Here is a 16,220-nt window from a genome sequence, read left to right as displayed (position 1 = left end):
TATCATCCTTGTTTTTCGTTTGCCGACATTCTCCTGCTGTCGTGGGGGCTGCCTCCATTAAGGCAGACTGGAAGCCCTTAAATGTTTCAACATGAATGGAAATTGCCAAGAATACAGCTGATGGTTAAGTGATAATTTTGGATAATGGATTGCAATTGGAAATCATTTAAAATATTCATTGCAGCAACATCAAAAACTAAGGATGCATTAACAACGGCGAGTGGAAAGTCACTTAAATAAAACTGTCGTTGTTTAGTCGTTTAGTCATGTCCGACTCTTCGGGACCCCATGGACCAGAGCACGCCAGGCACTCCTGTCTTCCACTGCCTCCCGCAGTTTGGTCAGGCTCATGTTTGTAGCTTCGAGAACACTGTCCAACCATCTCGTCCTCTGTCGTCCCCTTCTCCTTGTGCCCTCCATCTTTCCCAACATCAGGGTCTTTTCCAAGGAGTCTTCTCTTCTCATGAGGTGGCCAAAGTATTGGAGCCTCAGCTTCACGATCTGTCCTTCCAGTGAGCACTCAGGGCTGATTTCCTTCAGAATGGATAGGTTTGATCTTCTTGCAGTCCATGGGACTCTCAAGAGTCTCCTCCAGCACCATAATTCAAAAGCATCAATTCTTCGGTGATCAGCCTTCTTAATGGTCCAGCTCTCACTTCCATACATCACTAAAACTGTATTAATTTGCTAATAATTTGTAAAAATTGGGCTGTAATTTGGAAAATCAATAAAAATAATTGGAAGCATGATAAGCCATGGACAGCATCAACTTATCTATATACTGTCACCCTATGAAACTTTTCTGGGGGTGGGGGGAGATTATCTTTGGAGAAAATACTTAATGGGCCAGATGTGGATCATGGGCCCTAACTGCCTGCCCCTGCTTTAGAAAGGTGGCTGGTCCACATAAATCAGTAAGTCAAACTATGGCTTAGAGAGGCCGCATGAATGTGCAAGGACCCAGGGAGATTGTCTCCCCAATCCTTTTCACTGTTATACTATACTAAGCTAGACCAAGGTTTGGTTTAGTGCGTGATCTGAACCAAGGTTTGCAGTTAAGCTCTCAACTCCCTGACCAGGTTTGATCTTCGTTACAACATCTGGTTAGTGAAGAAAAAGCTTAACCATGTGCCCCTGATGCTCCATACGGTATGGCAGTAAATAAGACTGAGCAGGAGCCCAAGTGGCCATGTGCTCCTCTCCAGGAGCCTGCAAGTGTACATGTTGTTGCTAAGTCTGCATTTGGCTTAGTGGGAACCAGGTCACTGTGACGGAGCCAGCTGAGACGGCTCCTGAGTTGGATGAGGAGCAGCGAGAGGGGCCAGCAGAAGAGGAAGCACTGGAAGGTGTGGGAGAGCAAGGGGAGGTGGAGGCAGGGCTGCCTGATGTTAGTGAGCCCCAGCACCACTCCAGCTATGGCACAGAGGGAGAAGGCCCACCACTGTCCTGCCCAGGACAGGAGGGGGTTAAAGCGTAGGGAACAACGCAGACATATGAGATTACCCAGACTGCTTTGATGGAGCCGGAGCCGGAAGCCCCCACTGCCGGGATTGGTTGCTGATGATTCGGATGCATGAAGAGATGCTCTGTACTTTGTAAATATTCGTACAATAAAGACTGTAAATACCACTACCGTCAAGCCGAGGGATTTATTGCGAAGGGCAAACCTCCCCCCCCCCCTTTACAGTCATGCTCAGTAGACTCAAGAGAATTTTATCGTGTCCGATCTTTCCATAAAGTTGATATACACAAGTTTGCTTATTCTGCATCAGTTCTAGTTAGAGTCAGAAAATATGATTTTAAAATCCACAAATATGACTTACCTTCACTACTAGATAGATATCCGGAGATGGATATGTTACAGAAAATACTGCAGACCTTGCCTGACTAGATGAGTCAATACATGGTACATGTGATCGCAAGAACCCTTTGAACTGTTCAGAGTTCAAGTCACAATGAAAATTTTCTGAGATCTTTAAAAAAAATGTAAAAACAAAAAGATATTTCACAACTTTTGCAGGAACTGGTGCACAACCTATCATAAGTAAATAATCACAGCATTCTCACAGGCCCATAAAAGATCAGCGTACACAGTTGAGACTGATGAGCATTTACTGTTCCCAACTCTAATCCTGCGGAAAGCCATCTAATTCAGATTTTAATTTGATCCTGACTTGTTTTTAAGAGGTGATTTAATTATTGTTTGATTTTATATCAATGTTATATATATGCCATGTTATATATGCCAATATTAATATATGCCAATGTTATATATGCCAGCGTGGTGTAGTGGTTAAGAGCGGTAGTCTCATAATCTGGGGAACCGGGTTCGCGTCTCCGCTGCTCCACATGCAGCTGCTGGGTGACCTTGGGCTAGTCACACTTCTTTGAAGTCTCTCAGCCCCACTCACCTCACAGGTGAAGTCTCTCAACCCCACTCACCTCACAGAGAGCTTGTTGTGGGGGAGGAAGAGAAAGGAGAATGTTAGCCGCTTTGAGACTCCTGAAGGGGAGTGAAAGGCGGGATATCAAATCCAAACTCTTCTTATATATTTGATGTTAGGCGCCCTGAGCCCAGTCTCAGCCGGGGAGGACGGGATACAAATAAAAGTTGTTTATTATTATTATACTAATATGTGTGTGAATTCTGGTGTGGGTGTTGTTTTAAGCACTGGAACAGAGCCAGTTGCTTTAGAGGTGAGATTGCACAGCTTCAGCGGACATTTTGGCTCTGGGGAGTCAGAGAAATGTGAATTTTTACACTCAGGAACTCTCTCTAATCCCAAAGGTCCCTCTGCAGGATTTTGGTGAGGTTAAAATGAAAGAACCACACAAATTCAAATATTGGTTTTTAGCCAAGTAAATTCTACTCAGACCAGACCCACTGAAATCAATTGCCCTAAATTAGTTACGCTCGTCAACAGGCCTGCTCTCAATTTAATTAGCTCTGGATACAACCCAGAGACAGAATCTCAAAAGTCCGCCAAAATTAGTTCTCACTCATCCATCACTGTGTCTAATTAATTGCAGTGGATAAATAAGGTGGTGGTTTTCTCAAAGCATATTTTAGAAACTGCTGAATTAATTTCATACAGACTGATATTATTTTGCAAAACATGGCAAGCAGCTTATTATGGTTGATTATTATGATTCATAAACTACAGTCAGTTGTGAAAATGTTGAGTTGCACAAACTTAAGGACAGGATACATCCAAAGGATATTTACCGTGTGGTGACCATTTGTCAATATATTGTTGCAGCATGCATGCAGCTAAGGGGAAATCTATGGCTACCTATCACATTCGGACACATCCCATGCCTCTGCTACCTTACTGCTTCAGCTGATTGCAGAGTTCTGGTAAACGTTGCCTCAACTTTCCATGTGGCTTCCTATCTCCCACAGTCATCTGTAGCCACCCAAAGCACAGTCCCAACAATTCATATGTGAACAATTTTGAAATGAGGGAGGGGGTGATGTTGTTAACTAATGCCTTGTTTACATTGTTTTATCATTACCCTTGGTTTTGTTCATCTGCACTCTTACCTTTTTCCTTTCTTTTATATCATAGAGGGCTAAGCTTGCGAATAATGGCTCAATTTCTATCTCAAATCTGAAACAGGAAAAGATGGGGTACTGATTAATAACTATGCACATTTGACACATGTAAACAAAACACAAGGGTTAATGTGCAGTAACTGTGCACTGGCAACATTAATTTAACTCAAGTTCTGGCTTGTCCCTTTAATCCTCCTTCCCTACTCTAACCAAACTTTAAGTGTATGTGCTTTGCATATTCTTCACTTCCAACCCGTTTCCCTCCATCCTTCCTTCTGTTTTTCTCCACTGTCCTTTTTACATTGTAAGCTCCTCAGGGACAGAGACCTGGCTGTTTCTGCCTATGACCAACTGTAGATGATGATGTCAGACTCGGGGAATTCTATCCTTCCCCTGGTGGCAGCAAGAAGCAGGGAATATCAGAGAGTCCTGACTAATGAGTTTATTTAATCATCACGGTGAGAGACAAATAAATTGATGGCTTTGCTCCAACTGAGTTCCTCCCCGCTCCCTTCCTTAGCAACAGCACCTCCCCTTACGGTGTCTGCCTGAGGCCAAGTGTCTCTGCATCCTTTGCTCTCGCACTCTTAACAAACGCCGAGTTCTAGGAGATGGGGGGTCAGCTATACTCTCCAGTGACAACATGTCAGTTGGCTGCTCTGTCTCTGTCTCCCCCCTCTCTTCTCCCAACACCTCCCAACTCTTCTTTTTGCCTGTCTCTGAGCTGTGATCTTCCTCAAACCCCTGCTGTAAATCAATACTGCCTTCCTCTTCTTTGGAAGCTTCGGGGGGGGGGGCGGTTTCCTCAATCTCTCCCCCCCCTTAAGTCCAGTCCCTGACAGATGATGATGATAAAATCTGAGATACACATTTGATGATCACTCCATTACATATTGACTTCTGCCATAGTAAGATAGCATTTGAGATTACATTTGGTCTCTGTTAGCTTAAATTTGTTCCATTTTTAAAAAGAAGAGCACATTGTCAGATATAAGCAAAATGGTTGTCAGTGATAATATCAAGAGGAATATATGGGTTACTATTAATTGTTCACTATTATTAGTGCATTTTGGCAATTTTACCATATTACCGTATGGGCCCAAATATAAGCCACTCCCTCAAAATTCCACAGGCACTCACACTCATTCTGTTTTACCGTATGTCTGTTTCAGCAGCGAAGCCAATTTTTGTAAGTTCGTGAATTTAAGCCGCACTTCAACTTTTCATGGTCGGAATTTGGAAGAAAAAAAAGTGTGGCTTATATTCAGGCCAATATGGTATTATTATTTTTAATCCAGCAGAAAAGAGCAGATCTGTAGGTGGGTTTCTCCCCCTTCAAGCCTTCAAAGCCAAAAAAAACTTCAGTTAAACTAAGACATGAGAAGTTTTTTTAAAATATCCTGAAGTAGATACAAGGCTTGCAAAATACTAGATGGGTAAATATTTCAGGAGGCTGCCTCTGTAGGCGGTGTACTGAGTGTGAGAGAATCAGAGACATTTCACACAAGCAAATGACCATGTTAGAGAGAAAAGTTCAACACCTGTTCTCTCACTGATCTGCTAATTTTCTTTTTGCCTAAAGAAAAAGGTAAATAAGGGAAGAATCCACCAATATGATCTCACATCTGCAGGCTGAAGTTGCAGAGTCCATTCTACCATCTCGGAAGTGTCCCACCTCATTCTACTGCATGTGCAGGTGTAACCTCAACCTCTGAAGGTCACACGATAGAACAATATCCAAACCTGAAAACATGCCCTGTGGAACCATAAGTCACAGAGATACTTACTTCAGGGTCTGTACTTTCACCAATATCCTATTGCCCAGATATTCCTTGGGGTACTCAGGCACCGGTCGTATTTCCACAGCATCCTCCTATTAACAAACACATTACGGAACAGTTCTTTCTGATCCAAATATTTATGATGCTTCTGTGTTATCAGTCCCAACAAAAGCAGATGTAACCCAGGCTGCACACAAAACAACAAGGGTGATATCCAACTAAATCATATCCACAGCAGATCCACTGAAATCAAAGAAAGCAAGTAACTTAAGTCCATTGATTTCAATGGGTCTCCTCTGAGAAGGGGGTGGGGAACCTCAGGGTTTAATTTTGCCTCTGGCCTTGCACGTGGCACTTGGAATGTTTCCAATAACAGATTAGGTCCTCCCTCTGAAAAGGCTCCCCACTCCTGACTTTGTGCATGACTTAGTTTGGTAACATTCAGTAAGATACTCTCATACAGTGGTACCTCGGGTTAAGACACCTGGTGACACCTGGCTTGAGAGCAGTACATGTGAAAAGGATCTAGGAGTCTTGGTTGACCACAAACTTGACATGAGCCAACAGTGTGATGCGGCAGCTAAAAAAGCCAATGCAATTCTGGGCTACATCAATAGGAGTATAGCATCTAGATCAAGGGAAGTAATAGTGCCACTGTATTCTGCTCTGGTCAGACCTCACCTGGAGTACTGTGTCCAGTTCTGGGCACCACAGTTCAAGAAGGACACTGACAAACTGGAACGTGTCCAGAGGAGGGCAACCAAAATGGTCAAAGGCCTGGAAACGATGCCTTATGAGGAACGGCTAAGGGAGCTGGGCATGTTTAGCCTGGAGAAGAGGAGGTTAAGGGGTGATATGATAGCCATGTTCAAATATATAAAAGGATGTCACATAGAGGAGGGAGAAAGGTTGTTTTCTGCTGCTCCAGAGAAGCGCACACGGAGCAATGGATCCAAACTACAAGAAAGAAGATTCCACCTAAACATTAGGAAGAACTTCCTGACAGTAAGAGCTGTTCGACAGTGGAATTTGCTGCCAAGGAGTGTGGTGGAGTCTCCTTCTTTGGAGGTCTTTAAGCAGAGGCTTGACAACCATATGTCAGGAGTGCTCTGATGGTGTTTCCTGCTTGGCAGGGGGTTGGACTCGAGGGCCCTTGTGGTCTCTTCCAACTCTATGATTCTATGATTCTATGATTCTAAGAACTTAATTCGTTCTGGAGGTCTGTTCTTAACTTGAAACTGTTCTTAACCTGAAGCACCACTTTAGCTAATGGGGCCTCCTGCTGCCGCTGCGCCACCGCTGCACGATTTCTGTTCTCATCCTGAAGCAAAGTTCTTAACCCGAGGTACTATTTCTGGGTTAGTGGAGTCTGTAACCTAAAGCATATGTAACCTGAAGCGTATGTAACTCGAGGTACTACTGTACAGATCTCCCAAACCATATGCTTCAGGCAATTCAACCAACAAGTCTGCCATGAACAAGTTGGAGCAAAGTCATTAATCCTTTAAATTTAATTTATAACCCACATGCTAATCCCTTTAATGTACTCCTTCAGCTGAAGTTGGAAATGGCAACCCACCTCACAAACCCTTCTAGTTCTAATGAAAGGATGAGATATCTGCACATGAAACCTAAGCAAAGTAAGACTGATCCACAAGGCCATAACAGGCTTTCATTTGATTGTGGAATGGAAACTTTTAATTAGCTCTCATTGAAGTTGGAGTGAATTTGGCTGCACGATCATCTGAGCTCTCCATCAGAGCTCAGAGGTAATGTTTTAGTATCATGGCAAAAAGCCACAATTCAGGCTTTGTCTGAGGTTCTGGTTTTCCACAGGTTGAGGTTCTTTATTGGATACACTTGGCACACTTCTAGCCTGTGGGATCTGTGTGTGACACATATTTCCCCTATACAGCCATGGTAAGATGTACTATCTGTTCCAAAGAGGTGCACTCTTTGGAGCAGATACCCAAGGCTCTATTCGACATCATGAGAAGGAGGGTCCCCAAATGCAGGACAGAAGGCTGGATGACCACATTTTGAAGCAAGTGAAGCAATAAATGTTACTATAGAAAGAACCTCCCCCCCCCCCGAAAAACATATTAAATTCAGAGTCTAAACTTATCTAAGTGCACCACTGACAAGAGCATGTAGAGCTGCTGTCAACCTGAGTTGGTTCCTCTTAAACATCACATGGAACTACACATTGTGTCATGCTATTGTTCCAATTCAACTTAAGGAGGAATATAACTGCACCAACAGAGACACGTCCTAAGAGCATGTTGCCTTTCTACAGCCTCTGCCAACCTGGTGCTCTGGCTGGGGATGCTGGAAGTTGTGGCCCAAAACATCTGGCGTGACCAGGTTGGCAAAGCCTGCACTAACATAACGTGGTCAACACAGAGACAGCAAGCAAAGCACAATGGTGAGATGTTTTCTGGGCACAGACTGAGGCAAGAACACAACTCTTGTTTGAATCTTAATTCTTTATGAGATATTTCCTTGTTAAGCATGCAACTGCGCAATGCAGGTTTATGGCTCACCTCATCTATACTGGGATACAGTGCAAACAGTTCTGCAGGCCTGTTGGCTTGTCGTTGCTCCTCATTTTGCCTTCGAAAGTCTTCTGCACTAATGTGCTGCAACAGGTCTGCCAGACGAGCATCTGGCTGTAGGCTGCGCAGGTCAAAGTCCCCAGATGTCAGTGTGGCTCGACTGGAGTCATCACAGAGGACTTTTAAATGCCTGGGAGCTGTCTGCTCAAGAGGGCATGAAGTAGGAGGCAACATCATTAATCACTTTAGTTCGCAGATGTTAAAGATACTCAGTATTTCTCTGCCATAATTCTTTTTCAACTCAGTGCGATAATACCTTTGAAATAACTATTCCCCAAAACAAGTAACAGATGATACTGACAGACTAAGGCCAAGCCAAATATCTCCCCCTTCGTTTTTGTAGGATTGTTTCTCCCCTGTAAAAAATGGGCAGGAGTTTGGGTTCTCACAAGAGAAGTGATTGAATTCTAATAACTTTAGGGTAGGGGGTAAAGAAAAGGTGACATGGTTTCTCCTTTTTCTTTATTTCTTTATTATTATTTTTTCAACAAATGAAAGATAGGGTAGAAGCTCTGGTGATATTTATGAACTGCAACCTTTACTGGAAAAGGGAAGGGTGCACTGATATTTCAGGGGGGAAATCACTGGGACCATATGGAGAGCCAGTCACATGAAAGCATTGTCATGTGAAATGCCCTCTCCCCAGCTGTAGTGCAAGTAGCCACACATGGATAAAGATGGGCTTTGGGCACTGGCAGAGGAAGAGGAGTGTGGGAGGAGCACACCGCCCCCACCAGCGCGATCCTGGTGGGGTTCCATTGCGGCTGTGCCCCCGCACACGCCTGGTGCCCCGCCCACACAGGAAGTGCCCCGCCCCCAGAACGCATGCCACACCCCTGCGGTCAGCGCACCACACCTCTGGGACGTGTGCCAGCCCCGCCCCGCCTGCTCTCCGCCCCCTCCCCCCGGTGCCGGAGCATGAAGCTCCACCACTGGCTTTGGGTTCATATTGCTATGAACAGTGCTATTTTTCTAGAAAAAGAGGTGCCGGAACTCACCGTGAATGCCTCCCTTGTTCTCTTATAATGACAATGGTGCCCAACTGAGAGGTGCTAGAATTGAGTTCCAGTGGCTAAAAAAAAGCTCAGTTTATGAGGGGGATTTTTTTGGGGGGGTGCCAGATCCCTCTAATCCCTGGATCCAGCAAGTGTTAAAATCTAATCAAGTCAAGCTAATTTCCTGGTGAGGTGATGGGCTATTAAGGCGTTTGGTGTGAGATGACCTCCTCCTTCAACAGATAAAGTCAGAGTTTAGAGTAGTAAAGAATTGTGGCAGTGATGTGACCTAGAAGAAAAGCAGCAAGCTGGAGAGAGAAGGATATTTGATTTCTGTTTGAATCCAAGGCTGCAGCTATGAGAGAAACAAGACCCTTTTGGGGTGTTGATGCTGTGAACCTCTACATTGTAGGCCCATGTTATATATAGGTGTAAATAAATCATATATCACGAAGATACCAGTCTCCACCGTGCCTCATTCCCCAAAGGAAACACAATCCCTGCGTAAGTGCCTGGAACCCCTGGAATCTCACATTGCTTGGAGATTGGGGTGTCGTGCAACAATACTAAAAGTTTCAAGTGTTTTGCCCTTTAGAGTCATTAGATTTACCAATGAGCAAGTGATGAATTAAATATCTAGTGTGCCTAATATACCAAATACATATTTAGTATGTAGCGGGCAAGAATGCAATTAGTTGGGAACCGCCCTGAGTGGCTGGGGAAACCCAGCCAGATGGGCGAGGTATAAATGAATGATACTGCTGCTGCTGATAGTTCTACCCCTCTTCCCTGTTCAGCCCAGGCCAGAAGCTATCTCAAAGGAAAATACCTGATAATTTGAATCACTGTCATCTAAAACTTCAGATTCAAATGTTTGCTTTTGAAGGGACTTGTGGAAATCGCTCCTGGATCCCCTTTTTGTTAAGATGCATGTCTCATTACTTCCTTGGTTTCTTAAATAATAAAAAATAGTAAGTTAGATTTCAATAAAAATGGGGGGAGGGAGGATGAAAGCACAATTGCTATCAAATAAATAAGTTCAGCTGAAATATCATGGCATCCATACAATAGTGCCAGTCTAATGAATTAACATAATATGTGCTTAAATGGAATATAAATTTATCATAATACACTGAAATGCTATATCCTTATTATGAAGTTCAAGTTAAAGCAGATTACAATGGATATTACATGTTTATATTTATATTGTTCATCAAAAGAATGCCCTGCTCCAAAAGTCACTCAAATAAACTATGTAACTGCCAAGCAGGTAATTTGCTATGAACTTCTGGGCAAGGACATCTCAGAACAGTCAGAGGCATGAAGAATGTGGCATGTGGAGTGATACAACACAGCAGCTGACCTTACCCTCCACTGCAGGTTCACCAGAACTACCTGCCTGTAGCTCTAGGTCCCATCGCACACCCTTAAACATCATAGATTCTGCCCTTTATTGAGATTCTGCTACAAGCAGCTTAATTTACTGCTAGACTGAAACCCAAGACTCTCCATCGGTGTCCCCATAGAGCAGAGCCGCTTTCATTTTGAGATATTGAGAAAACACTTTTTTGCAGCCAGGCCTACTAAGTAACACCATGTTTATTAATTCAGGTTTCTTTCTTTCCAAAGCAACAACAATACACTGAAATGCTTTGTTGTCTTTCATAACAAATACGCCACAATAAACAATTGCAGTGTCTCCAAGTGTCCCTATTTTCCAGGGACATCCCTGATTTAGAGAAGCTATCCTGGTTTCTGATTTGATCCTAGAATGTCCCACTTTTCCTTATGATGTCCCCATTGTATTGGAGAAATTTTGCAGGTTATAGAGTTATCTGAACCCCAAGTCATCTGAAGACAATCCTGCATAGGTTTTTTAAAAGTGTTTGATTTTGTATTATGTTGAAAGCTGCCCAGAGTGGCTGCAGCAAGATGTGTGGGGTATAAATAGTAAAATTATCATTATGGAATGGGATGTCCCTATTTTCATCAGAGAAATGTTGGAGGTCATGCAATTATTGATCATAGAGACACTTTTTATTACATTTTTGGGGAGTAAATGAATTATATGCACTGGTGGTTGTCTTTTAATAGATTGCATTTTAATTGTTTGCCAGTTGACTGAGAATGAAAAATTAAGCTATAAAGCACCTTCCTTGCCTTCCCTGTTCTCCTTGGGCATGACCTTGCTTGGGAAACTGTCTTAACTACACAGCATTAAAGACAAGAGTGCTGGATAGTTTTTATTATGAAGCTATAATGTCTGAGAATTGTTTTCATGTGGTGAAAATGTAGACACTTCCTTTGTAAGCACTGAATGCTTTGCTGCTTTCATGTTTCAAAATACCGTAGATTCCGGCGTATAAGACGACTTTTAAACCCCGGGAAAGAGGTTAAAAAGTCGGGGTCGTCTTATACGCCGGCTATGGCTTTCTCCCGGCGCGGAGCCCACCCACTGCTGCTTCGGAAGCTGTCAAAGCTGCAGCCGAAGCAGCAGCGGGCGGCGGGCTCCACTCTACGCCGGGCAGCTTTCTCCCGGCGCGGAGCTGCCCAGCGTATTAGGTGACTGGGCTTATAAGACGAACCACCAAATTGGCAACTGCCAACTGAGTCAGACTAATGGGTCATCTTTGTTCAGCACTACCTACCCTGACTGGCAGCTGCTCTCCAGGGTTTCAGGCAAGAGTTTTTCCCCCAGGCCTGCCTGGAGATGCTGGGGATCGATCCTGTGACCTTCTGCCTACAAAGCAAATGCTCTATCACTGAGCTATGGTCCTTCCTCCTTCTAGTTGCCAGGCTTTTCTAGATTGAGCCAGTGAGAATATCTAGTGAGAGACTAATCCTACATCTTGGCAAGTTAAGGGACTAGTCAAAACAAAAGATGTTAATATTCCTCTGGGAAGAAAAAATATTTAAAATCATTGTTTTGACACTCTGCTGCAAATGTGGCACTTACTTTCGATTCACTATCAGCCAGTCACGAATATAGGTCTGAACACAATCCCGGACATGCGGATCCAACTCAGCCCTGGAGGGGGTACAAGAATATTAATATGCATAGCTAATTACAATGCACAACTTATTTTTTAGGAATATGAATGGGGAACTTCTGACTCGGGGGCCCAACACAACCTGCTAAATTTCTCTATCTAGCCTTCAGAACTTTCCCCAAGTCACATCTCTCAACAGCCCTAATTTACTCCCCAAGTGTTTTGGCCTGGCCAAAATGCATCTTTAAACTTTGAGTATGCCCCTAGCTTGTCTGCAAGGGAGATACTGAGGAGCATGCCAGTGTGTGTAGAAATTGCCTACCATTACCAATGTAAAAATTATATTGGTTCCTTTGCCCGCTTCTTGTTCTGGCCCCATCCCCCAGCGGCAACTGTCCCCACTCAAACATGGTCCAGAAGAGGATGTGGTCCTTGGGTTTAAAAGGGTTCCCCACCCCTGAATTATAGCTAAAAAGGAACAAACCATACAAAGCCAAATAATAAACCACACAAACAAAAATATCATTTTTTTAAAGGAGTATATTGTTTAAACTCCAAAAAATAATCCATGCAATCTCCAGCCAGTGAAGTGAGGAGCAGCAGGAGACTAAATGATTGGTCTTCTTGGAGTGGAAAAATTGGAGTGGAGGGAGAATGCATTCTGGCTCAAATGAGATAAAAGTGAAAAAGCTAAAGGACCCCTGGACGGTTAAGTCTAGACGAATTCGACTATGGGATGTGGTGCTCATCTCCACTTTCAGGCTCAGGGAGCCACTGTTTGTCTGCAGACAGATTTTCTGGGTCACGTGACCAGCATAACTAAACCACTTCTGGCACACAGGACACTGTGAAGGAAGCCAGAGCACATGGAAACACTGTTTACCTTCCTGCCGCAGTGGTACCCATTTATCTACTTGTGTTGGGATGCTTTCAGACTGCTAGGTTGGCAGGAGCTGGTTGCGTGGAATCAAACTGTTGACCTTACGATCTGCAAGCCCAAGAGGCTCACTGGTTTAGACCACAGCACCACCTGCGTCCCTCAAATGAGATAAACATTCCTTTATCTGAAGCCTGGAAGGAGGAATCGCTAAGGGATGTTCGGGTCTTTGCTATCAGTGGCTACTAGCCATGGTGACTATGCTCTGCCTCCCTGTTCAGAGGCAGTCTTCTTGGGAATCCCAGTTGCTGGAAACCACGGGAGGGAAGGGGGCTCTTGTGCTCATGTCCTATTTGTGGGTTTCCTATAGGCATCTGGCTGAGTGCTGAACTAGATGGACCATTGGCCTGATTCTGCAGGCTCCTTAGGTTTTAAATGATCAGGCAGTGCAACCTTCCCCAGCCTGGTGCCCTCTAGGTGCTATCACACTCCAACTTCCAGCAGTCCCTAATCAACATGGCCAGTAGTCAGGGAGGACAGGAGCTACAGATGCAGCAACATCTGGAAAGTAGGCAGTACTAAATGGAACAAGACAGACCAATAAAGAGACTCAGCATTAGACATCTTTATCTGTTCACTCTTATATTTGGCCAGGGGTAACGCTGCACCTGCTAAGTACTTAATTTGCTGAATTGCCCATTTCTGATGTTTGCAGTAATGGGTAACTCAGCAAATGCTTGCATGTGTCAATATAATAGCAGAAAAAGACCACAAGGTGTCAGCACAGCGTCAAATTCTCACTCAAAGTGCATTTCAAAATGTTTTCATTGGATTCCTAAGTCAATAGTGAACAGTGATAGTTCCTACAGTATCTGAAATGGATCGCAGTCCAGCTTCCATCTGTATCCTCTGTTGCTGAAGTACCAGCCTTGAGTGTACCAGGCTTGATTTGTCATAAAGTATGGAAACTCTCAGATTCAAATATTTCAGAAGATTTATAGCCCGCTTAGAATACAGTGGTACCTCGGGTTACAAACACTTCGGGTTACAGACTCTGCTAACCCGGAAGTAGTACCTCGGGTTAAGAACTTTACCTCAGGATGAGAACAGAAATCGTGCTCCAGTGGCGCGGCAGCAGCGGGAGGCCCCATTAGCTAAAGTGGTGCTTCAGGTTAAAAACAGTTTCAGGTCAAGAACGGACCTCCAGAACAAATTAAGTTTGTAACCAGAGGTACCACTGTACTGATCTGGAAGGTGTTGTTATTGTGAGAGAATTCCAATTTAATAGGAAAGCTGCAGGAATACCATAGACCGGCTCCCTGCAAGATACCTGTGATCTCTGCAATCTCTATCTCTGTCCAGCCATACCTGCTTTTGAATAGCTGAACTACACTGGAGTCTGCTGACCAATCTTTTTACAAGGGCAAATTGTTGCATATGAGATGCTATCACTGAAGTTTCACTGTCAGGTATTTAAAAATGTACTGGCATCAAAGGTGGTTTGCACTTTTATCTCTGCACTTAGCTACTAGCACAGTTTCTCATGCCAGACATGGAATTATTTATAGGGTTATTGCAACTAAATCCTATGTAGGTCTATTCAAATGCAAATCCCACTGAATTAGAGAAAGACTTAGACTGCAATCCTATGCACGCTTACTTGGGATTAAGCCCACTCAGAAGTGAATTTTACTTTTGAAAAGAAAATGCACAAGATTGTGCTGTTACTCCTTCTTGGTTTAACAGCAGTTTTAAATCACAGAAAATGGACATACCCAGCTGTGTTCTCTTGTGGTAATTAGTGTTATTGCATATATATATATATATATATATATATATATATATATATTGCTTTCTTATGACTAATGAAACTTATATCTAATTTTTATACTTATATCTTATATACTTATATCTAATTTTTAAAACAAACCTGTCCTAACTGAGAGACAAGTTTGATCAATATTATTTCACAGATAGCTTTGTATTTATACTTCACTTTTTACATGTTTTATAAGCCAGTCATTCAATGGTCTAAACTGAGGGCACATGCACTGCCTTGCCTCCACAACTGAGGGGGCCGGGGTCACGCAGTGGGTGCACACACTGCAGGGCATGCTGACATGTCCTGCAGGCGCCACCCATCTTCTGCATGTGATGCGAGCATGCCCCACAGCGTGCATGCACAGCCGCCACAGAACCTTGAGGGGGCCTGGCTCCCTCACTGAAAGTTGCCCTTGACTGAGGGCCAGACATGATGCTAAATACACTCCCTGACATGACTTAGTTGGGCCTTGTAAATTCCTAACCGCTGTCAGGTTTGTGTCCTGACTTTCAATGGAGTTTGACCCATGTTGTGCAGGAAGTGGAGAACCTTTCCTTTCCCTCCAGTGGAATAATGCCTTTGAAGACGAACAGCCACTGCGTGTGTACTAGTGGGGAAGTGGGGCTGGGATCGTCACTGGGTTCTGATGAAAACCCACCCTCTCAGTGACTATTAACAATTTTAAAATGCTGTCAGAGGCAATATTCCTCTGGATACCAGTTGCTGGGACTCAGAAGTGGGGAGAGTGCTACTGCACTCATGTCGTGCCTGTGGACTCCCCTTGGGCTTCTGGGGGGCCACTGTGAGAGAATATGGACTTTCGGTCTGATCCAGAAGGGATTTTTTTATGCGCTGACTGTGGCACTTCAAGTATCGCATCCAGGTTGAGGGCCTATACATTATGTTATATGTGAGCTGTGACTAGGTTCCTCCCCACATAAATTTTTTGGAAGATTTAATTAGTAACCCTAAGCCAATGTTTTTAGATTAGGGCAGTGGCACTCTAGGAGAAGGTGTCTAATCCTGTGCTTATTTTTTAAATTTAATTATTTAGATTTGGATACTGTCCTTCAGCCGTAGATCTCAGGGAGGTTCACAGCATAAAAATACAAGATAAAGACACAAAATACATAATAAAAAACCCCAAAACAATAACCCCCCAACACATTTGATGTCAGTCAGCCAAAGGCCTGGTTAAAGAGGAACATTTTCACCTGGCGCGTAAAGGTATGTAATGGAGGCGCATGGCAAACCTTCCTGGAAAGCGTATTCCACAAATGGGGAGCCACTGCAGAAAAGGCCCTTTCTGGTGTTGTCACCAGCAAATCCTCTCGTGGAGGAGGCACACAAAATAGGGCCTCACATGATGATTGCAGGGTCTGGGTAGGTTCATATGGAGAGAGGCAGCCCTGAGCCGTAGGTTTATATTTCAAAACCAGCACTTTGAACTGGACCCAGAAACTAATTGGCAGCCAATGCAGTTGGGCTGGGATCAGCGTAATAATCTAAATCATTTCTTTTATAGCTACTAATTCTGAAGGGGGGTGGGTAGAATGAGAGGTACAACATCTAGCTTTTACAGTA

General features: G+C 43.8%; 1 protein-coding gene across 4 annotated transcripts in view; it reads right to left on the bottom strand.

Moving 5' to 3' along the window:
* DOCK8 (dedicator of cytokinesis 8) overlaps positions 1-16,220 on the bottom strand; it is a 145,493-nt gene that overhangs the window by 109,967 nt on the left and 19,306 nt on the right. For all 4 annotated transcript variants that reach the window (XM_080972197.1, XM_080972196.1, XM_080972199.1 and 1 more), the window contains 6 exons: positions 11,904-11,975; positions 9,777-9,900; positions 7,881-8,093; positions 5,344-5,429; positions 3,545-3,611; positions 1,824-1,973 (listed from right to left, as the gene is read on the bottom strand). In XM_080972197.1, the coding sequence (XP_080828323.1) occupies positions 1,824-1,973; positions 3,545-3,611; positions 5,344-5,429; positions 7,881-8,093; positions 9,777-9,900; positions 11,904-11,975 (712 nt within the window). The remainder of the gene's footprint in view (positions 1-1,823; positions 1,974-3,544; positions 3,612-5,343; positions 5,430-7,880; positions 8,094-9,776; positions 9,901-11,903; positions 11,976-16,220) is intronic.

This window comes from Podarcis pityusensis (assembly GCF_964106645.2).
Source record: "Podarcis pityusensis genome assembly, chromosome: 11".
Lineage (NCBI taxonomy): Eukaryota > Metazoa > Chordata > Lepidosauria > Squamata > Lacertidae > Podarcis > Podarcis pityusensis.
Note: the sequence above shows the minus strand (reverse complement) of the source record. Positions and strands in the feature narration are given on the sequence as shown.